This window comes from Micromonas commoda, chromosome 1 (assembly GCF_000090985.2).
Source record: "Micromonas commoda chromosome 1, complete sequence".
Classification (NCBI taxonomy): Eukaryota; Viridiplantae; Chlorophyta; class Mamiellophyceae; order Mamiellales; family Mamiellaceae; genus Micromonas; species Micromonas commoda.
Genome location: NC_013038.1, coordinates 1,144,374 through 1,167,182, shown reverse-complemented (window position 1 = coordinate 1,167,182; position 22,809 = coordinate 1,144,374). Strand labels below are relative to the sequence as shown.

General features: G+C 46.1%; 9 protein-coding genes across 9 annotated transcripts; 5 read left to right on the top strand and 4 right to left on the bottom strand.

Annotated features, from left to right (window-relative positions):
- Positions 1-362: 362 nt before the first annotated feature.
- Positions 363-3,173, top strand: MICPUN_55263 (predicted protein; the record flags this gene model as incomplete). Its single annotated transcript, XM_002507579.1, has 3 exons — positions 363-610; positions 697-1,180; positions 1,242-3,173. The coding sequence occupies 3 exons, from the start codon at positions 363-365 to the stop codon at positions 2,463-2,465; spliced, it is 1,956 nt and encodes a 651-aa protein (XP_002507625.1). The 3' UTR covers positions 2,466-3,173.
- MICPUN_89639 (mitochondrial protein translocase family) lies at positions 2,139-3,938 on the bottom strand. Its single transcript, XM_002507182.1, has one exon. It carries the CDS (start codon positions 3,698-3,700, stop codon positions 2,738-2,740), a length of 963 nt encoding a protein of 320 aa, XP_002507228.1. The 5' UTR covers positions 3,701-3,938; the 3' UTR covers positions 2,139-2,737.
- Positions 3,939-5,484: 1,546 nt separating this feature from the next.
- Positions 5,485-7,944, top strand: MICPUN_78285 (predicted protein; the record flags this gene model as incomplete). The annotated part of the gene is made up of 3 exons (XM_002507578.1): positions 5,485-6,350; positions 6,381-6,535; positions 6,671-7,944. Coding segments are annotated over 3 exons (2,295 nt in total), but the record flags the coding sequence as incomplete, so codon positions are not given.
- Positions 7,945-9,228: 1,284 nt separating this feature from the next.
- On the top strand, positions 9,229-11,332 carry MICPUN_93072 (cytosolic pyruvate kinase; the record flags this gene model as incomplete). Its single annotated transcript, XM_002507577.1, has 1 exon — positions 9,229-11,332. One exon carries the CDS (start codon positions 9,229-9,231, stop codon positions 10,741-10,743), a length of 1,515 nt encoding a protein of 504 aa, XP_002507623.1. The 3' UTR covers positions 10,744-11,332.
- Positions 11,333-11,860: 528 nt separating this feature from the next.
- Positions 11,861-13,022, top strand: MICPUN_55259 (predicted protein). Its single transcript, XM_002507576.1, has 2 exons — positions 11,861-12,233; positions 12,300-13,022. Exons 1-2 carry the CDS (start codon positions 11,911-11,913, stop codon positions 12,607-12,609), a joined length of 633 nt encoding a protein of 210 aa, XP_002507622.1. The 5' UTR covers positions 11,861-11,910; the 3' UTR covers positions 12,610-13,022.
- Positions 12,942-13,703, bottom strand: MICPUN_55258 (predicted protein). The gene has a single exon (XM_002507181.1). It carries the CDS (start codon positions 13,695-13,697, stop codon positions 13,071-13,073), a length of 627 nt encoding a protein of 208 aa, XP_002507227.1. The 5' UTR covers positions 13,698-13,703; the 3' UTR covers positions 12,942-13,070.
- A 925-nt stretch (positions 13,704-14,628) lies between these two features.
- MICPUN_55257 (predicted protein) lies at positions 14,629-16,406 on the top strand (the record flags this gene model as incomplete). The annotated part of the gene is made up of 2 exons (XM_002507575.1): positions 14,629-14,847; positions 14,980-16,406. The coding sequence occupies 2 exons, from the start codon at positions 14,629-14,631 to the stop codon at positions 16,234-16,236; spliced, it is 1,476 nt and encodes a 491-aa protein (XP_002507621.1). The 3' UTR covers positions 16,237-16,406.
- On the bottom strand, positions 16,348-19,502 carry MICPUN_55256 (predicted protein; the record flags this gene model as incomplete). Its single annotated transcript, XM_002507180.1, has 2 exons — positions 16,348-19,366; positions 19,466-19,502. 2 exons carry the CDS (start codon positions 19,500-19,502, stop codon positions 16,512-16,514), a joined length of 2,892 nt encoding a protein of 963 aa, XP_002507226.1. The 3' UTR covers positions 16,348-16,511.
- A 233-nt stretch (positions 19,503-19,735) lies between these two features.
- Positions 19,736-22,391, bottom strand: MICPUN_51586 (predicted protein). Its single transcript, XM_002507179.1, has 2 exons — positions 21,291-22,391; positions 19,736-21,224 (listed from the first exon to the last, which is right to left on the bottom strand). Exons 1-2 carry the CDS (start codon positions 21,729-21,731, stop codon positions 20,013-20,015), a joined length of 1,653 nt encoding a protein of 550 aa, XP_002507225.1. The 5' UTR covers positions 21,732-22,391; the 3' UTR covers positions 19,736-20,012.
- Between the last annotated feature and the right edge of the window lie 418 nt (positions 22,392-22,809).

Genomic DNA, 22,809 nt, shown 5'->3' with positions numbered 1-22,809 from the left:
ACGAGCGAGGCACATCATTACACTTGATTATTACCTTCGAAGGTAAGAGTTATTCGGGTAAGAGCATCCGTACAAATTTTCAACCGTGTGATAATTCATGAGCTTTATTTAGGTCCGCTTTATTTCTAAAAGTTATGTACATACGAAGGTGATAATAAGAAGGTAGCTATATTATTATACCTTCGCATTCGTAGTCTATATATATGTATCCTAGACTATATCGTAGATGTAGTCCAAGTGTTGGTGTCATGTACCTTCGTGCAACTGCCCAGCACTAAAAGTTGCTGCCATCGAGTACTCAGAAGAAGAACGTTTCGCAAGCGGTGAACGGGGCGCCCGGGCTATCTTGAGCGCCGGGACGCATGAAACCCGATACCCAAAGTTCGCCAACGGGGCCGAATGAAGTTTCAGGACACAAGTATGCGACTATCGCTGACAGGACCCCTCCCGCACCCGACGCGAATTTGTCAAAAAGCCAAGACTTTTCCGCCCGAGGAGTCAGGACTTCGGCGTCGCCCTTTGTTCCCAGGGCTTCAGGACAACACCAAAATGCCACTTCAATCGCCGTGACTCCAGTACAATCGTCGTTACCGGATCAGGCGCACATAAGGTATCTCAGCCAAACATGAACACCTTCACATGCGCTTTTTTCTGCTGCACAACTTCATCGTCACCGTCTGTCCTTTTCTGAAGCAGTGTCATACTGGGCCGTAAATCTGGAAGACAGGAACACGACTTCGACCAACGGGCCGCAATCCATCGATTCCGCACGGCAGCTGTCCCGTTCAATCCTACTGCAACGCTGAATGACAAAACGGCGGATGTTAGACTTCCCAGCGAAGACGACTTCACATCTGGCCCTGCTGATCCATCATCAGAAAGCCCCAAAAGGCCGTTCCCTCACCACCAGTCTGCATCTGTTCATGCGAATGCAGTTCCTCGCAGCATTAACTCTCAAGGGACAAGATCATCATCAATTTCGCCTGCGTCGATTCGAGTGAAGTCGAACAAAATTGGGCACTCCAAAATGTCCACTCGGTTCATAACTGAGCAACTTTACGAAGAGCTTCGACGCCGAAGGTATCTTGAGAACTCACAAATGGACGAGTCACGCGTGCATTCAGGATCTCTTCCAAGGGTAGGATCACTGATTGTCTCCGGTTTTCCATTTACGCTCTCTGTATACTTCATAATTGATCGGTTCATTTCACATGTGATCTTGAGTGTGATTAATTCTTCAGGTTCTCAATCAGTACCATTCACTCGTGCCACTTGATGATTTTTCTTTGAAAAACTCTGCGCATGCGTTTGGTCTCCATTCAATCTTGCTCAGAGGTATAAGTTCTGTTGATGGGATGCCTTACGCTCTCCGACGTCTTCATCATCGCTATGTTGTTCCGAGCGCAGAGCTCACTTTGGCTGCACGGGTTGCCGTGGATCGCTGGAGTCGTTTGGTTGATCATCCACACATAGCGGCTCTTCACGGAACTTTTGTGAGCGCAGATATGTGGGATACACCCGCGTTGTTCTTCGCACATGAATACCATGCTGGTGCTGTTTCTCTTGAATCGGTGCATTGCGGGGAGTCGGATGATTGCTTGGCCGCTTCGGAAGCTGAGATATGGATGTATGCATCTCAGCTTTGTTGTGCCCTGAAAGCGGTGCATGATATAGGATTGGCGGTGGGGGGTTCAGCATCGCTTGCTCCTAACAAGCTTCTTCTATGTTCAAAAGGTGCATTCGTAGATGGTCCAGGAGGCGCACACGGATGTCGGATCCGCTTGGCAGCAGTAGGCGTCATCGACGTTTTGCGACCGGAAGCTGTCGGGTTACATGGAGGGCGGGCGCGCACTATTGCGCAGCGCGATGACTTAAGAGCAGTCGGTATTTCGATGGCCAACATTCTTTGTGGGTCAGTCAATCTTTCATCTGCTGATGCCCTCGCCATCGCGAGTCGCCGTTGCTCCCCCATGCTGAATCGTGTTATCATGGGACTCGTCTCTGGCGGTATTGCTGATAGCAGTACTTTTAGCCAAATGCTAGTCCCCATTATATTCGATTCTCTTAAGTTTGAACGCGCACTTTGTGATCAGCTGAAGTCAGAGCTCGCCAAGGAGTTAGAAAATGGCCGCCTTCTACGATTGCTTATTAAACTGACGTTCATAAACGAGCGTCCAGACGGTGACATGGATCCTAATTGGGCTGAAACTGGTGACAGGTACATATTGAAGCTGTTTCGAGATTTTGTGTTTCACCAACACGACAACGATGGGAACTCTATTACTGACTGGGGCCACGTTTTTGAGTGTCTAAACAAGCTAGATACTGGCGTCGCGGAGAAGGTTTTACTTGTATCTCGTGATGAGATGTCCATGCTTGTTGCAAGTTACGCTGATATTAAGCGATGCACTGAAGTAGCTTATGCAGAGCTAATCATTGAATCCAAGCGAGTTGATAGATTTTGATAAGCAAGCGGTCTGAAAAAATCGTGCACGCGTGAAGTTCAAAGCAAAAGATACATTTTTATTGATGGTTTTCGAGTTTAATCTTGAGTTTCAGCTGAGGGTTTCCATAGCGTTCGGGTGGTTCTCGTGCTGCGGACAGAGCATTCTTTATTTGAAACTTTGCCACGTGTTAATATGAGTTCTTGCGAGCCTGGCATCAACGATTTGGCTGAAGAGTGTGGCAACCAAAACCGACGAACCGATAGTGGGAACAATTACATTATCCCGGTCACTCATTCCCCGACAATCATGCCGAAACCAAACTTGTGGTTTTTGTTAGCATGGTCAATTTCAGCGGAGTAGCACAGGGTGAAGCCAGTATTTAGGCGCTCCTCAAGAAACACCGAGACTGTACCTGAGTTGTCAACACGACCTCGGAGACGGCTTTGTCGGAGAATATAATCATATCCAACGCTCGCTTGCGCTTGACGCGCATTCCAATTCCACATAAAATCGCTCGCTAGCATAGCTTTCTCACTGACCTTGCTCGTGTATGTTAAAGAAACAAGACCAGTTGTGGCCACCTGCGCAGTTGCCACAGATCTGTTGTCTGCATATCTTGCGGCCAAACCAACGCCCGACTTCTTCTGACCGCCAAGCCAAAAGGCCTCACCGCCAAGGGAAAGGGTGCCTGTCACACTCTGGAGGTAGTTGAGACCATAAAACTGTCCGTTGCCAAGTTTTATCTGAGCCTGGGTGTCTGAACCCCTGAAGTCCAAGTCAAACATCACTTGTGAGAATCCTGGCTCTTTTGAGGTTTGCAATTTGGCAGAGAGGGCGTCCGATACATCATACTTTATTCTGCCACTCATTCGGCCGTCTGTAAGCACTCTGCCGACCAACATATATTTTGCGTCTACGACGTTCGCGCCAAACTCATACGTCGCGTTTGGGATCTTGATGATTTGATTGCCTTGCGCAGGAACTTCGATAGACCCTAGGAGCACACTGTGACTGAGGAAAAAGTTTTGGTTGAGCTGTTTGTTGAAGTCGAAACGTCCACCCTCGAAATGGTCTGCTTTGAGGCTCATCATGATTTCACGCTGCAGTTCCTCGTATTTGACGGGAAGTGGTAGATCGGGAGTCGCTGCAAGTTTGCGTACACCTGTTACGTCTTGGGAGGGTGGACCGCCGTTGTGTCCCGGACCCGGAATCTCACCAATGCAGTGAGCGTGCGCAAACAACCATTTCAGCATGGACGCGGGGTTTACGTGAAGGTTTGCAGACAAAAGAAACCAGTGCAGTGCGACCCGGTTAGGTCATCAATATGCGACGATCAAACGCGGTTTAGGTGAACTACTGGTAAACTCGCACATGAATAGACCTCCCTATCGTTGACTTTCGGTCGGCACGGGGGTTACCATACGATCACCGGTCGGTTGCAAATACCGACACGTGCTCCACGCCAAACAAACAGGGTCGCGCGTGTTTTTTTTCCGTATGGCGCCCAATGTGGACGGCAAGCGCGCTAGACAACTGGCAAATACGCTACTCGGCGCCAAAGATGGAGGACGCCATCATCAACAGCGCGCCTTGGTGTTGACGAGTTTGCGTCGTCAGATACGATGTTGCGCCTTAGCTACGACAATATCATGGTTTTACGAGTTAATAGACCGTCAACTCGCCATTGAAACCGTAGCTCAGGCGCAACGTCGTTTCGTGCGACGCAAACTCGTCAACACCAATGCGCGCTCCTGACGATGTCGTCCTCCAATTTTGGCGCCGAACAGCGTATTGGTGAGCCGCTCAGCGCGCTCGCCGTCCTGACTGGGCGCCATAGGGGAAAAAAACACGCGACCCTGTTTTAGTCAAAAGTCAACGAGTCAACGAAATCAACGAGTCAACGATATAGGGAATATGGTCTATTAATACGATACGAAGGTAATATAATAAGTTTCGTTAACGCGCGTTATTCATATAGAGGTATTTATATTTATTAGTTTACGATTATATTGATTGGGATATATGACTTTATGGTAATATTAGTGTATTAAATATTAGTGTAATATTCTGAATTTCAACAGAGTGAGACACTTTTTTCATAACTTGATTCAATAAATAAAGATTAATGATAACCCACTTACACATTTGCGTGAGAACATAAGCGTTACGATCTATGACTAAATACCTGTGTCGTATTATCTCTACGTTTACCCTTATCATGATAAGGTGCTTATGTTCTTATGGTTATCAGTTATCGATAAAAAAAGTGTCTCACCCTAATGAAATTCAGAATACCAGTGAATACCACGTTCTATGTAAAATACAATCAAGTAAATGCGAAGCAAGCAAGGTAACTCGATCGTTATTACCTTCGAGGTATAGATACATAGCTCGCAGGTTACTCGATCATGATAATCCTCGCTCCCTGCCTACCTCCACTTTCACAGAAGCACGATCCCCCTTTCTTCTGCCATCGTCATCCGCCGACTAAGAGTCGGTTAAGCTTATAAGACACGGGCCACACTGGCATAGCCGGTCCTTTAACGCGACAGGACACCAAGGCTTTCTTTCGAATTTGTTGTCAGCGGCGCATAACTAAATATGTCCGTGGCCATCGATTTCGACAGGGCAAGGACGGCGCTACTCATGGCGGCGGGTGTCACGACGGCCACCGCACTTGTTTTGTCGCGAAGATCCGTTCGCTCCGCCCTAGCACATATACTGCAGGTACGATATTACACTAGAAACATCTGGTTCCTAAATGTAAGCTGCCGTCTTTTTTCGGGTCGGGGTCAAAGTGCCCCAGCGTCGGCTGCGGCGTCGAGCGAAGGAATAGATAAATTTCTGGCGTTTTTGTCTCAGTGATGTTTTTTCCTCACAGGATGTAGCGTTGACTGTTGCTCCTTCGCCAGATGGGAAGCTCACACGGGAAAACAGCCTTGCGTCTCACGTCATTGACGGTAACGACGCGGCAGTGCATAGCTGCACACAGCCACAAGCTGCACAGTTCTGTGACACTGCCCCAACGCGGAGTCCAGGTGCTACCAATGCACCACAGTCTCAACCTGAAGAGGAACTCTCTGCTCTCGAGCGTTTCTGCACCGACGTCACTGACGAGGCTAGGCAAGGCATGCTTGATCCTTTGGTCGGGCGCGATGACGAGCTCCGCCGGCTAACGCACATTCTCAGCCGGCGCACCAAGAATAACCCTGTGCTTCTTGGCGCCTCGGGAGTAGGAAAGACGGCCATTGTGGAGGGACTTGCACAACGTATTATTGCTGGAGATGTTCCTATCTCGTTGCGTGGAGCAAAACTTCTTGAGCTTGATCTAGGAGCTGTCGGCGCAGGCTGTCAGATGCCTGGAGAATTTGAGGAGCGCCTCTCTATCGTCATTTCTGAAGTGGTTGAGGCAACACAGAAGGGCCCTGTCGTCATGTTCATCGATGATATTCATAATCTTTGCCCGCCTCCACCTGCCAGCAACAACGGTGCGGCGATCCTCAAACCTGCGCTGGGTAGAGGTTTGCTTCGATGTATTGGTGCATCGAGCGTTGACAAATTCAAAAAGTCAATAGAACAAGATGCTGCATTAGAGCGCCGATTCCAGCAGATCCATGTCGCAGAGCTGGATGAAGAGGAGACCATATCCGTCTTGCGTGGTCTGCGTCCACGCTATGAAGCCCATCACGCCATTAAAATCAATGAATCAGCGGTCGTCGCGGCTGCAAAGCTGTCAGCGCGATACGTTCAAGGGCGCTGCCTTCCAGACAAAGCAATCGACCTACTCGATGAAGCATCTGCCGCTGTTAGAATGCAGAAAACATTGAAGCCTGAAGACCTCGATGCCGTCGATCGTAGAGTTGCGCAACTTACGAAAGAACGTGATCAAGTTAAAGCAAAGCTGTTTGAATCAAAGTATAAGCCTGGAAACAGCGGAAAGATGACTGCGGCATGTCTGCAAAACCTCAATGAGGAGCTATCGAAGGAAAAAGCAAAGCAAATTAAAATAACATCCGAGTTCTCGAAGGAGCAAAAAATCAGTCGTGAACATAATCGCGCTGCGGCTGATTTGTCCTTCGCAGAAAGACGTCTCGCAAGTGCGTTAGCAAAACAATCCCAGGCGGCTGCAAATCTTATGAAGGCCGAGACGGCAAGGGCCGAGGTAATCAGCTCTAAGGAGGTATCGGGAATAGCAGAACTACAAACTGCGGTGACTAAAGCAGAAGCAGACGTTGCCCGTGCCGATAAAGAAGCTGCGGAACTTGTGGATCTTGTAGCAAAGGCAAAGACAGAGTACGTGAGGACAGAACAGGAGATTCTGACAATCGCGAACGTTAGTGGGTTAATGGGCAAGGAGGAAGTAACAGAAGCTGACATCGCCGCTGTCGTGAGCAGGTGGACTGGCGTTCCTGTCGCCAAGCTTGTTGCTTCAGAAAAACAAAAACTTCTCCAGCTCGAGGCCCAGCTGCATCAGCGTGTCATCGGTCAAGAGCAGGCAGTGACATCAGTCGCAGAAGCTGTGCAGCGCTCCCGAGCAGACCTTTCTGATCCTAATGGACCCATCGCATCGTTCATGTTCCTTGGTCCAACAGGCGTTGGCAAGACAGAGCTTGCTAAAGCCCTTGCAGACTACCTCTTCAACAGTGACAACGCACTTATCCGCCTCGACATGTCAGAATACATGGAAAAACACTCTGTCGCACGCCTCATCGGGGCGCCTCCAGGATATGTTGGGTATGATGAGGGAGGCATGCTTACCGATGCTGTACGTCAGAAACCGTATTCCGTTGTTCTTTTCGATGAGATAGAAAAAGCACACGTGGATGTATTCAACGTTCTCCTCCAGGTCCTGGATGAGGGTCACGTGACAGATACACAAGGTCGCACAGTTTCTTTCAGAAATTGTCTCATAATAATGACATCGAATTTGGGATCTGACGAGATAGCCTTTGGTGACAAAGGGCGGCGTGGTCGCAGAGGTCCGCGTGATATCAAAGAAAAGGTGATGAGCCATGTCCGATCACATTTCCGACCTGAATTCATCAATCGTCTTGATGAATTCATCGTTTTCGAACCCCTCACACACTTGCAGATTATGGAAATCGTGCAATTACAGTGCAAGAAACTTGCCGAGCGAGTAGCCGGTCAGCGTATGGCTTTGGATCTTCAACCCAGCGCAATAGATTATCTCGCCCGAAAGGGCTTCGATCCTACCTACGGGGCTCGTCCGGTGAAACGCGCAATACAGGCAGAGCTGATACAAGTCATAGCAAATAATCTCCTTCGCGGAATATATCAGGAGGACGATACGATTGTTGTGACAGCAAATGGTGATGGCGTGACCCTATCATCTGGGCCCAAACTTGTCCGGGACTTGCCGGGCCCAGATCATGACGGCCACAATGAAATCTTTGGTGTCGCGGCTGTATCATCTACCGAAACACGCCCCATCATTTTTGGCGAAGGGTCCTCTGGAAACTTCCTGCAAAACTCTTGATTTTGTCGAGGAAATCATCGGACGGAAATAAATAAAGAAGATTTAGAATATACCTTCGTTCGTTGCTTGCTTGCTTATTACCTTCGAGGGTATAATGATTATTACGTATATATATATGTACGTACATATATATATATATATTATATTATACCTTCGTATTATATATATATATTATTACCAGCAGCAGTACATATATATATACATTATTATATTATTATTACGATCATATTTATTTATATATGACTTATATTATTATATGTATATAAATATATATATATATATGTATGTAGTACGTAGCTAGCTATTAGACAGCTAGCTAGCTAGTAGCTAGCTAGCGTAACATTATTATATAGAGTATTATTATATATATATTATTAGTCTACGTATATTATTAATAAATAGATACGTAATAAGTTTCGAAAACTCTAATAAACTTTTCTACCTATGATATATAGTAGCTACGTACGCTAGCAAGTATCTAGTTACAACAATAAACATTAATAATGCTTATTTATAATAATAATACATATCATCTCATATATACACAATATGATACAATATCAATAATAATAATGATATCCATACATATATATTTTCACGAAACTCATATATTATATTAGATAATTTTATGGTTTCAAGAAAATAAATTACCCTTACATATATAAATCTGTACGAACGAAGGTAATACCGAAGATAACATTATTTATTATTAGTGTATATATATATATATATGGATAATACTTGGATAATGTATTTGATAATCTATATATGGAACGAATAGACCGTGACTCCTGGTTGACGATGCCAGGTCTGAGGACATTTTTGTAATTTCATGTAATTTCAGTCCAGTAGAATCGGCTATGCCGAATAAGTATGGTTTATGATATATAAGTGCGCACGTGTTATTTATTACCTTCGTAGTATATCAGTATCCATATATAATAAATATCAGTAAAATATCCATATATATATTAAATAAAATTTAAATAAAATAAAAAACCGGCTCATAATATATATTATCATACTTGCTTATCATCATCATATATGAGTATATATATCATATAATATCTCGTAAACCTCGGTCGAGAATTTGTTTGGTAGAAAACCAGCAAGTTCGTGAAAACGATATCTGCCTCTCGGACTCAGGCAAGCTCACAGTCGCTTGGAGTGGCGAGCCACTTATCCGTTTACGTTCAAGGTCTTTTGTTCGATACGTTGTGTCGCACCGGCATCTTCTGCGCGCTCGCCGTGAATAGTTCTAATACGTAAGATTCGTCGTGCAAGATGCCGGAGAGCGGGTTTGTCCCGACGCATATCCTCCACAACCCTCGACCGATTTACAGCCACAGCGAGTACAACTTCAAATCGAAGATCATTTGCACCTTAGGCCCAGTTAGTCGAGAGGTTTCCGTCCTCGCGGACATGCTCCGTGCCGGCATGAAAGTCGCGCGGTTCAACTTCTCGCATGGTGAGCATGCCTACCACCAGCAGACCTTGGATAACCTAAGGAAGGCCTGTGCCAGCACTGGTTTGCTGTGTGGTGTCCTACTGGACACAAAGGGTCCAGAGATCCGCACCGGCTTCCTCAAGGATGGATGTGCTGTTACACTCGAGGCACGATCCGAAGTAACCTTGACCACCGATTATGGCGTGAAGGGCGATGCCAGAACTATTGCAGTATCCTATCCGAGCCTTGCCAAGGATGTCAAACCTGGAAGCAAAATTCTTGCCGCGGATGGTTCCATCACATTTACCGTATTGAGCTGTGATATTAGCGCGGGCACGGTTAGGGCTCGCGTTGAAAACGATGCCAAGCTTGGCGAAAGGAAAAATATGAATCTTCCCGGTGTTATTGTGAACCTACCGACTATCACAGAAAAGGACAAGACTGATATTCTTGAATGGGGTGTCAAAAACAAAGTTGATTTTATCGCAGCCTCCTTCGTGCGCAAAGGATCCGACGTTGAATATATCCGCGAGGTTCTCGGGGACTCGGCGAAGCACATTTCGATAATATCCAAAGTTGAGAACCAGGAAGGCCTTGACAACTTTGCCGACATCGTAGACAAATCTGATGGCATCATGGTTGCCCGTGGAGATCTTGGCATGGAGATTCCTATGCATCAGATTTTCCTCGCACAGAAGCGCATGATCAAGCGATGCAATGAGCACGGAAAGCCCGTGGTGACAGCGACCCAAATGCTCGAGTCAATGACAGGCGCGCCCAGACCTACACGCGCAGAAGCAACTGATGTCGCGAACGCCATCCTCGATGGAACTGACTGCGTGATGCTCTCTGGAGAGACCGCGGCGGGGGATTATCCGGTTCACGCAGTCCATTCTATGGCACAAATTTGTGGAGAAGCAGAGGCTCACATTGATCCTGTCAGTGTTTATCGCCGTATTCTTGAGCGACAGGAAATCCCCATGAAAAACTTTGAGTCGGTCGCATCTACCTCAGTGCGCGCTGCGGAGAAGGTCGGCGCAAGGCTAATCATATCACTTGCACGCACCGGAATGGTGGCACACCTTATGGCGAAATATCGACCTGCTGTCCCTATTCTAATGGTCGTCCTGGATGAGAACAATGATGGGTCCGCGCAAAGCTTGGCCAGGAGATCTCTTGTTTACCGTGGCATAATACCACTCGTAGTCCCTTCCGTTGGAGACTACAGGACACAGCTCATCGAGGCAATTGATCACGCTGTCAAGCTTGGCCTCGTGGTTACCAACGATAAAGTTATCGGCGTGCATGCGCTGGGCAAAGATTCGGTGATGAAGGTACTTGACGTGCATTAATGTTGTGCAACACGCATAAAATCGGAGGGTCCGGCGCCTGCCATGTATTTTTCGACTCCAACGGTACAACTACCAACACTGCACACTGTATTAGTGACATATCCGTTTGATTTTGTTGGGGAGGCAGGGATAATCTGAGCGACTGATCGAATCGGCGCCAGAGAGCGATGCTCATGTCACGTGCTTGTCCTCAATGTTCCTATCGCAGGCTTCGGGATCATGCGCGAAATAGCTGTAACGTTTTTAAACGACCGACTGGCGGTCGGTGCTTTCTAAGCGGCTAAACTCGAATGCCACGGTGGAGTCGGAGCCGTACTTTCATTTCAAGTCGACGGTGGCCGTCTCGAATGGCAATTATACAATCGGAAGTAAATCAGTATCATCAATCCCCTTAAATAGCGAAATGCCAAAGATGCACAGATTCGGAGGCAAATGTTACCACCCCCGACCGTCGACGACCACGGAAACCACCGGCCACCACCATCCGACGAGATGAGCATATTAATTAATAACCGGGATATATTAACTAACCGGGATATATTAATTAATAACCGGGATTAATATATAATAATATACAATCAGTACGTACATATATATATTTTAGCATACGAAGATATATGCTAAACCCAAATCCTGAAAATGAGCCGAAATTATACGCTTCGTTCGTACCATATATATATATCATAACCGGGGAATACGGACTGTATAGACGATTCCCCATACTTTCCCCGGTCTTTCCCTATATTTTCCCCGGTGTTTCCCCGATTTTTTTCGCACAGTGTATATATATTATTTATAGTTATGTATTTATATAAACCCCAATATGATATATCTATTAATAACACTCAAAAATATTACAAATAAATAAAACATGCATTATTATTTTTATTATTCCTAACTCATACGGTTTATCTTATTATCAATAATATTTAATGTCATCGATAACATTGTTGTACCTGCTGCGCTGCTGGTTGAAATAATTTAATTCCGAATAGTAAACGGTCTCGTCCCGAATAAATGACATATTCCTATCTATCTACTAATAATAAGTGTTACGGGAATATATACAATAATTTACCTTCGAGGTAAGAATCACGTTTCCACTGGATCTTGTGGGTATGGCTGACGTGGACGTAGAATTCGATTTTGAGAACGATCTGAACACCGATGTGGGACAGCCGGCAGAAGCGCCGTCCTCGATGCCAGCAAGCGCAAGAAAAAACTACCGCCAGGCAAGCTGCAAAACTGTGCTCTTTAACTCCTCGCGCATCCCAACCGACCGTTCTCACCACAACCACACTGCATCAACCGCAGACAGTTTGCCGTCATTGGCTTCGCGGGCTCTGCATGAAAGGAAATGGGTGCGGGTTTCTTCACCAGTTTGACAAGAGACGAATGCCCACTTGTCGGTTTTTTGCGAAATACAATGAGTGCAGGGAACCGGATTGTCCTTTCAAGCACTCCCTTGAAGACGTGAAAGACTGCAACATGTGCGTTTCATGGTATTTTCCAACTGAAATGTCCACGAGCTGAAGCTTTATCTTCGCCACTTTCAGGTTCAAGCTTGGATTCTGTATCCATGGAAAACTATGCAGATATCGACATGCTTCATTAAAAGCCCCGCCAATGCCAACATTTGAGGCAGCTCTCATTGGAACACCTGGCCACCTGCACGGAGCACCTTCCTTTGTCCAGCGCTACCAATTAGGGCTAGTAAACGAAGAAACAATTTCGGGAAACATACGTCCCACGTCTACACTCGGACCGGGTCTTCCGCCTCTACCTCCGGGACCCCCTCCGCAGAGATCCAAAGTTGTCAACCGGCCACTGGCAATCAACGCAAATCCAGCTCTGGACGATGAATAGTACACCCTCACTGCTCGTGTGAAAAGCCAAGATAAACACGCATGCGTTGTACATCGGAATACACCTCAACATGAAATCAATATTATTCATATTGAAACTCCAGGTCGGAACGTCAGTGACCACTGTGACAATTGTATCCGGAATACTTAGTGGAAAAAGGGAAATCATACAATACGTCGTGAATGTGAATTTACCTTGATCGCCGTTTCCACGAAGGGCGTGTGTGTTTATGGGACTTATTTGTCCCCCGTTCATTCCTCGTTGCGTAAACTTTTGCAGCGGTGAATAAGTAAGCAAGGGCCGGCGGCGTCTAGTTGTTAGCGACTATCGCGGAACAAAAGCAAATTTTATCTATTCGAAGGTACCTAACTAGGTAACTAGCTAACATTAGTGATCACAAAATACGTCCCTCGTGTGAATATTGCGCCTCGACCTACTTCTAATCCAAATGTTGTCCAGTCTCATCCGAAATTCGACGCAAGACAGCCTCCTCCCCCTTTGCTCGTCTTCCCCTTGGGCTTCGACCTAACAGTCTTGTAGAACTGACGCATGGCGCTTTTGTCTTCCTTCCCCTCTACAGGGCTGAGCAGTGTTTCGCCACCCAAGGTCCGTCCTCTGACGGACATGCGTCCGGCTTTTCTCTCCAGGTCCCATCTTGCCATTTTGGCCTCGTGTCGTGCAATCTTATCGAGCCTTGAAGCGATCTCCTCAGGATTTGGGCCCTCCTCTGGCCGGAGAGCCAGGTAAGCGTTCTTCCAAGTCTTCCGCTGCCTCGGGGGCTTGCCAGGCTTTTCGGGTGCCTGCCCTGGCTCGTACCATGCCTTTGCGCAGTGCGGCCACCATGCGGCGTCGCTATCCACTGCTGTTTTGTACTTGCATGCTTTGGGACACATGCACAATTCCGAAAGCGAGGCAAGCTCGGGGGCAGAGAGCTGCCTGACGCGTTCCAAAACCGCGCTCTTATCGAAGGCGCCGTCGAGCGACGGGTTGCATCGGGCTTCTAAAGGGCACATTTCCATAACACTGAAGTCTGTTGAGCCTGATCCGGCGTCTGAGGAGTACTGATCATCGTTCCTTTGCTGGGCCATGGCCTGAGACACTAGCCGCGTGCAGTGTCGAAGGTTCAAGCCTCCGGATCTATCTTTGACTACTAGACCAAGTAATAAGCTATTACCAACACTTATCAGTCAATCAATGCGCAAGTGAAAAAGTCCACATAATTAGGCAACCTTAATTTGCAGAATTTACGGTTTCAGGGTTGATTTTGGGGTAAAGACCTGCCTTGCTTGATTATTATTGTTTGTGATAAAATTTACGGATTTTAGTTCGAAGGTGATAATATCATACGTACGAAGGTAACTTTTAAAATATACTCTACAGGCAAGGTATAGATATGTATATGACTTATATATGTATATATCTGTGTATATATATGTGTGTGCGTACGTACGCATACGTACGTACGATAGATTACATATATACATACGTGACTCATACGTGCATATGTATGTACCTTGCTTCGTGATCCTTCGTGTATAAACTATTATTATTATGAAGGTAATAGTTTATTATTACGAAGGTAAGTAATAATATTACACTAATATTACCTTCGTAAATAATAACGAAATTAAAATATTACCTTGCTTGGTACGTATATATGTATGTACGTTCGTTCGTACATGAAAAAAATGCGAACGAATAATAATGAATGAAGGTAATAAATGTATTATAAATGTGATATTATATTTATTTATGCATGATTTCATATATAATAATAGATATATGATGAACGAAGGTAGCCAGATATAGCTGTATATGAAGATAATGAAGATACATACATACGTATTCTGAATTTCATTAGGGTGAGCTACTTTTCACGTAATGAATAGTCTATATTTAGGGATAAGTCGCTTACGTGAACATAATCGGAATCTTTATACATACTGTTTGCCCACTGGAGTGATTGTGTGGATCGTAATGATAAAGTCTTTACGTTCATATATATAACCCGTATTCGTTATGCATAAAAAAGTGGCTCACCCTAATGAAATTCATAATACCACGACAATATTGTGGCATATCTTGCAAGCGTGTAAGGGCGGTGACGACGTCATCGCGCACAGTTGCTCACCACATAATCCCGAAATGGGGAAGGGAGGCAACGCATCGATGGTCAAGAATCGCTCTCCAGCACGGGAAGCCAATCGTTGCCGGAAAGTCACACAGATCCGTGGGCAGGTGAGTAACTCATATGGCTGTTCTTTCAACATTTTCTTGCCGGAGCTCGAATACGTCGACGCCTGAGATCCTCACTTTCACTTGTATGTCCTAACGTGCATTTCCCTTCTTCGACATCTCTCGTGTTCGAAGGTCTATGACATCACAGATTTTGCGGAATCACATCCTGGTGGAGCTCAGCTACTCGCTCTTGCCGTCGGGCGTGACGCCACGATTTTGTTCGAAAGCCACCACATACGCACCGAAATCGTTGATAGGGTGCTCAAGACCCTTCCGAAAGTGGATGACATCGACAAACTTTTCCCTGATGAAGAATTTCCCGCTCCGCTCGATTCGCCGGTATATCGGAAAATTCAACAACGCGTTCGTGACGAAATTTTGGCGCCCCTGGAAAGAACGAAAGGACGCGCAGCCACAGGACGGGGCGGTTGCCTTCTGGACATGGCAGCTGTAGTCGCATTCTTCTTTACCTCCCTCAGTTTATACATTGCGTGCCCTTCGATCATGACAGGTATTATCCTAGGACTCGCAGGGTACTGGTCTGGCACAGGTCTGCAACATACCGCCAATCATGGTGGACTTTGCCGGAGCTCTTACTGGAACCAGTTTTGGGGCTGGTTTGGTAGTGATGTAGTCATAGGTAAATCAAGCCTTGAGTGGCGCTACCACCACACCGTCTCTCATCACTCATATTGCAACGACATAAACAGAGACCAGGATGTTTATACATCTTTCCCCCTGATCCGCCTTGATGAAACTCAACCTTGGTCCTGGTACCATACTTTTCAACCAATATACACTCCTTTCATTTGGCCTTTGCTCTATCTTGCAGCGCAGATTGGTGACTTTGTCAATATATTCATATACAAGGCATCTCCTGGCGTTGAATACACCGGAATAACTCCGATCGAAGTGGCGCTTTATGTCTTTGGCAAGATCTTTCATGTTAGCATCACTTTGGCCATTCCAGTGTATCTTCACGGATGGGCTAAGATATGGGCTCCATTTGTTGTTTACAGCTGTTTTGGATCTTTTGTCTTGTGCTGGTTCTTCATTGTGAGCCACAATCTTGATGGCCTGCGTCCTCACCAATTTTCGCACACCACTCGTAATGATTGGGGCAGATGGCAAATAGAAACCTCTGCAAGCTGGGGTAATGTGTTCTGGTCATTTCTTTCTGGTGGGCTCAATTACCAGATAGAACACCACCTTTTCCCAGGTGTGGCGCATAACCTATATCCGTTGATGCAGCCGATCATCAAGCAAGAATGCGTTAATGAGGGCATCCAATACAATGGATTCGACGGATACTTCGGCATCGTGCCAATCACATTCAAGATGTTCTGCTTTCTGAAGAAGATGAGCCTGAACCCAAGCAAGACAAAGTGATTTCCTCATCAGCTCTTTGATAGACTACGAATACAGTTTGTTTTAGCTTCCTCGATGATACTACGTATCATTCACGAAACCTATCACGCACTACTAGCCCGCTGCAAAATTCAATCAACCAGCCGTGCAGTAAAATTATTGATAAAGATCTACCGACATGTAAATTCATCGGGACGACGTATACTTCTCATCTCAGCACATCTAGATTTTGTCGAACTACCAGTTGCACTTTTGTCCAGACATATGCGTTTACATGCCGGCAGTGATGCGTTGTTCTATCGTGCTACCAGCACCAGCTCCTTTTTCATGCGCTTCGTGTGATGAAATATATCTTCTTTCGAAAGTTTATCGAGGTGGACTGTGCAAAAACTGTCAAGAAATAGCGTAGCTGTCAAGGTCTGCGAGACAACAGCGCGCCCTGCAGTGTCGCGCAATCTATGATCAGACGACGATCTTTTCATTCCAAGTAGACTTGCTTCCAGACACGTATTTTTCGAGGCTGCGAACGCAGTTGCCTTTGCAGAAAAATCTTCGAGTTCTAAAGCCTTTTCTCTCGCATTTTTAATAACTTGCTCAGGAAATTTTGCATATTCTGCACACTCAATGCCGAAAGATTGGTCCGAAACACCTGGTGAAACGCAGTACAGCATTGTGAGTTTGCCACTTCTTTCATCAATTTCAGCATCCACGTGATAATTAGTGACGCCCAAAGGTCCTTGGAGAGCGGTGAGCTCGTGAAAATGCGTGGCAAAAAGACAGGGCGCCTTCACATTTCTCATAATATACTCCGAGATGGCCCAGGCAACACCAAAGCCATCATAGGTAGAAGTTCCACGACCAAGTTCGTCAATGATGATTAGGGAGGATGGGGTAGCAGCTTTGATGATCGCCGTGGTTTCGAGCATCTCTGCCATGAACGTTGAAATCCCACGCAACTGACTATCGCCTGCACCCACCCGAGCGTAAATAGCATCGCGAACAGCAATCTTTGCCTCGGCACATGGCACAAAGGACCCAACCTGAGCCATCAGCACACAGATACCAACTTGGCGGATAAAAGTGGACTTTCCACCCATATTAGGGCCTGTGATTAGTTGAAACCAGCTTTTGCCGCGCTGTAGAGTGCAAGTATTTGAAACAAACTGAACGCCGTGCTGCAATTCCATGCAAGGATGCCGGCTGTCTTTTAGGATGATTTCTTCGCGAATACTATCAGCATTTGATTGTTTCGGATGGACAGATGGCCGGGTAAATGGTAATGGAGCTGAAACAGCGACCTCGGCAAAGCTTGCTAGAACGTCAATTTCTGCACACAAGTTACTGACCTCCAGGAATACATCTACAAAAGAGGCCGCGACATCAACAACTCGATCCACAAGAACGCGTTGCTGACATTCGTAAGCTTTGTCCAGTTCCATGCATTTGGAGCTGAGAGAATGAAGCCGCTTATTTGTGAATTTGGTGCCATCCTTCTTAGCCTCTAAGATCTGATAGCTGGCTGAGAGTTGCCTCCTGACCGTGGTCTCGTCTTTCTTTGTCAACCGCAAGTACCATCCATACATGTTATTGCTTTCCAATTTAAGGGCCTTGCCTGCTTGCATTCTCAAGTCGTCAGCGGCATCCTGGAAGGCCTTTTGCAAATCCTCGTTGGCGGCATCCTTACGCTTCTGCAAAATTTCAAGATCGAGATCATATGACGCATCAATAACGTATTCCTCAGGAATTTTGTTCAGATCTATAGCGGCCTCAATTAAAGCCTCGTACTTTCCAAGGTGATCATTATCACTAAGCTTGATGAGTTTATCAGTGTACATGTCTCTCAATGCACGACTGTGACAAGTATCAATTTGACTCACAGCCCCAGCTATATACGGCAAAGCTGCTGATGCTTGATACAGCTTACATAAATCTGCCAAGTTTGCACGGCGACGCTCGATTCTACGAGTTATCCTGTGGATATCTGGAAGTGCCCTGAGATGCGTCCCTCGCAAAGCGTCTCGCACTTCGGGATTGTTGACGAAGGCTTCCACGACATCATGTCTTCGCCCTATTTCAACGGTATCCAGCAGTGGCTGCTTCAACCATCGGAACAGCATACGCCTCCCCATCGGACATCGACATTTATTTAGCAGATCATACAAACTGAAATTACTTATCGCATCCGCAGCAGCACTTGCTGTAGACGGAGACAGAACCCTCCTTTCTGGGAGTACGTTTAGTGCGCTCAAAGCGGAAGAATCAAGCCTAACATACTTTCCTGTGTCGTGCAAAGCCAGTGTGCAACGTCCACGATGATTCGAATCAGCAAGAGCATCGGAGAATCGCAGTGTAGCAGCGAGTGCGCCAGCTGCTAATTCTTTTGTTAGAATAGCCCGGTGATGTTCGAGGGCCGCGGCATTTGGCGCATTCACTACGTTTACTGTTCTTATATTCTCCGAAGCCTCATGTGCGAGTAAACATGAAAGGTCGTGCTCAAGATGATTAATGTCAAAGTCTGATGTTGCGCGTTGTGAGGCCAGGGCACCACATCGGCTGATGAGGTCTCTCAGCCGGCGACCGTTGGGGGTCTCAATGGCCTGAAGTTGGAGCACGCACTCCTTTATGCCTAGCTGACAGATGGTTGCCTCAAGTATGCGCAGCTGATCATCGTCCACAAACTCACAAGCACCGAAATGCCGCGTCACTGGATTAAAGTAGGCGAATCCGACATGTTGCTGATCCATTCGAACCTTAACTTGAACAGCAGCCACTGCAGGTGTGTCAAATAGATCATCCGAACGATTGAGCTCTTCCTCAAATGCGTCCAGCTTCCCTGGTGAAGCCGTCCGAGAAAGTTTCCAAACTTGGCGGGAAGTCTCTTCATAAAGTTCGACCAGATGTTCAGTTCGATCCAACAATAGCTCGCGCAGTATGCTTTCAAATAGGTTGCGGTTCAGTGTCAACCCGGGAAGAGCGGATTCACCGTGTCCGAGGTAGTGTAAGGCGGTAGTTGTTTTCAAAAAGGTTCGCGCGATCAGGACCGCGTTGTCACCGTGAACCGAGTAGTTGTCCTTCCGACTGAAAATACGGATAATCTTCGGATCAGCAGGTAGCGATCGGTAGAAAGCGACGAATCCTTTCCTGTCGCTTTCTTATCAGAGAGACAACGTGGAGGAGTTTTTCAGTCAAGTTGGGAAAGCTGGACGCGACATAGTTTTGAATAAGCGCTTGAACAAAAAACGCTTCTTACCGTCAAGAGCGCTACATTTCTCGCTTAACGTACACATGAAGACACGAAAAATATAGAGGAAATTCTTCGTGCTTTGCCGAGACAGATCTTCCTTATTTACAGCCGTTGGCACTGAAATCTTCGTGCTTTGCGACAGACCTTCCTTCACAGTTGGCGCGGAGTCCAAAATGTCACCCACAAGGTAGCGCGAAATGTTTGACTTTCATAAACAGATATAATTGGTCCTAATTTATTAGACTAGCAATAATGTTTCGTGCGTGCCAATATATAACTAATGATATGTTGCCTATATATATGTTGCCTATAGCGAATTTTGATGCCTATACGATGCCTATACGCAAAAAAACGATTTTCGATGAATGCCTATACGCTATACGTACCTTCGTTCGAACGAAGGTACCTTCATTCGTATAGGCAACCATTTTCACAACAATCAATAATAAAAAATAACGCCGGCAATGAATAAATGACCATGAAAGCGCAGTCTCATTCCGTGAAAATTACGAGCGTGGCAAGCTCAATGTCGTCGAGTTCTTTTCTTCATTGTCTAAACGGAATCCAATATTTTTATTTTGACGACCATGCAAGCGGTTTTTCCTTGACCACCAAGAACCAGGGTCACAAAATGGTGCAGACCATGACAACGCCTCGGAGCATTGCAGGAATCCAAAAAGCGAGGAAGGATGGAAGAAGAAGTCCAAGAATCAGTAGAGACTATCTCGGATAAGACGTGGAACAATAGCATATGAAGAAATAGGTCACGCGCGCACAGCGGACCGGCCTCACCAACGTACTTGCCGTACTGATCATACAAAGGTACAAGTCGTGTGCCTGGACGAAGTAAGGTTACAGGGAAACAGCTCTGTGCTACGAAAGCATCGTGTGCAGTAGATTCCTTAGCATGTACAGAAAATAGAAGCGTCGAAAGTCTTGGCTCAAAAATATCAAACGAAAAGGTCTCGTTGAAAAATGGCTGCGCGTAAGGTCCGAACTGTTTGCGTTTGCTGAAGGCAGAAGTTACACACGATTTATTGTCCAGAATGCTTCCAGCCAAACTAACTCGAATGTAGGTCGTTGGTGTTTCGTACGAGTGGAATCTTTCGAAAGTGGTCCAGCCAGAACAGGCCACGACAGTGATATTGAGCGTACAAGCAGGAACATTTGGTGGACCAAGCTTGGAGCCGATGAGATATTCTGGCTTTCGTACAAACCCGCAACCCCCGTTTGCCAGAAACTTACCCCGGTTTATCCACATCGAAATGTCATCAGCCTGAAAGTTCAGGGCAGCCATCTGCGCTCCGACAGACCATGCAAGAGACGGGTCGTAATTATCTGACGTGATTCTTTTTGCAGATGGGTAGCACCTCAACATATGCCGCTTTGCAAATCCGGCAATCAGCTCCCTACCAATTTCTTCAACTTGACTCACAAGCTTTGATTCGCTCCATGAGCAGGAGTGCAGTGATTTCAGTGAAGTGGACTGATGGGGAGTTGGCAACTTCACATTTTCGACGTACACCAGTGAGGAAAACTCTGTTGCCGAGGTTGCCGAAGTATTTGTTTCATCTGATGGAGAAAGTGCGCAGGAACGCACGTTTTGTGCCCCGCATACTGGAAAGCACCGATCTATAATTTTCTGAACAGCATCTACTGCTGAACGATCCCAAGCTAGCAATTTAAGGTGCGCCGCGCAGTCTGTATTTGCGGTGTTTTTCCCAGAACTACTCGAACACCAGCACGAGGAATTCACACGACTTTCCTGTTAGATGGCAGGCATGTTCACATAATAAATTCCAATAAGGTTCTATGTGAATGACGAACTTACCTCACGATATTTGAGTTTGCTGCGAATCAAAATCTTTCCTCGAAGCGCAGCTGGGGACAGCCATGATTCCCTGACTTCTTCTGGAGGAACAAAAAGCTTTTCTCCAAGTTCTTCAAGAAGTATTTGCGCCAATTCGGAGCACTTCCAGTGGCTGCAATTATTCTCCAGGGTGATCAGCACTGGGTAATTAGACATTGCATGGGAAAACTCGTTAATGATCCTGATTGCATTTCGAAACGTGATCGGGGATGTTGCAGTACGACCATGCATGACTATTGGGCCATTCCTCCCACCGTCATAGCAGTCTAGCTCTATCACCCGGCAGCCATGCAGCAGGGCGCGCTTGATAGCTGCTGCAGAAGGGTTTGAAAAAAGCTGGTGCCCATGCAAATATGTATTGTGAGAGCTGTTGATGAAATAATGCGATAGCGGATCGTTCATTGAATCCTCGTCGACTGTAGATTTTCCTATGAGCAGGTTGCCACTCGCAAGCACAAAACTTTGAAAAGCCGCGTCAACGTCATATTCATCACGCAGAGTTTTGACAGATGGCTCACGTTGCGAGTCTAAGAAGAAGCGACGCAGTCCCTCACATTTTATTTTTCCTTCAGCTGCGTTGAAGTAGCCATCAAAAGTGATGGCGGCAACATCGCAACGAGGATGGAACTCGCGAGATATCTTGCGAAAGAAGTCGCCGCCCTGCGTGTCAAGGGAAAAATGCGTTGCCGAAACGGAACGTAGAAACTTCTACGGAGGAAAGCAAATGGTGCTACCTCATGATCAGTTAAACAATCGAGGTGAAAATCATTTGGCATGGGAGGCTTGGAGAAGCACGTCCCCATTTACGCATGCCATCCCGTGTGCTGACAGCGGTGCATTTCCTGAAAATTCGGGGACGGACGGCATACATTCGAAGGCATACCAACTTATTATCGAATACGAACGAATGAAGGAAGGTATGCTCTATTTATTTGCGGTATTCGGACTGATGTCTATCCGTCCCATACATTGTCGCCATTTTTGACACCATTAAATCAAGAACGATGGTCTAGCGCTACATATAGTTGTCGACATTTTTGAATTTTAAGCTCGAGAACCTTGAGTCAGCGTCCCGCATAGTTATCACACTATGTATGTTTACTACTCTTAGTTGTTTACTCATCATGTGAACGGGTATTTAAATAGGGCTGGATATTTACATTTACATATTTAAACGTATTTTTGTCAGCTGTACTAATGATATTCCCGATCCGATCGAAACAGATAGAGACTGATGGTCCATACATACATATTGAACATACCCACACTTTTATTTAAATGCTCACGTATTAGTACGAACGATACATACATTTATTTATAAATACAACTGTATCGTATACACACACATACATACCACGGGGCTATGCCGACCACCCAGAGGACAAACACACCACACCCGATCAGACAGACCTTTGGAGAAATAGTCTATTATTTATATGATATTATCTCCGGGGTGCTCATCACACCTGGCTGAAATCCA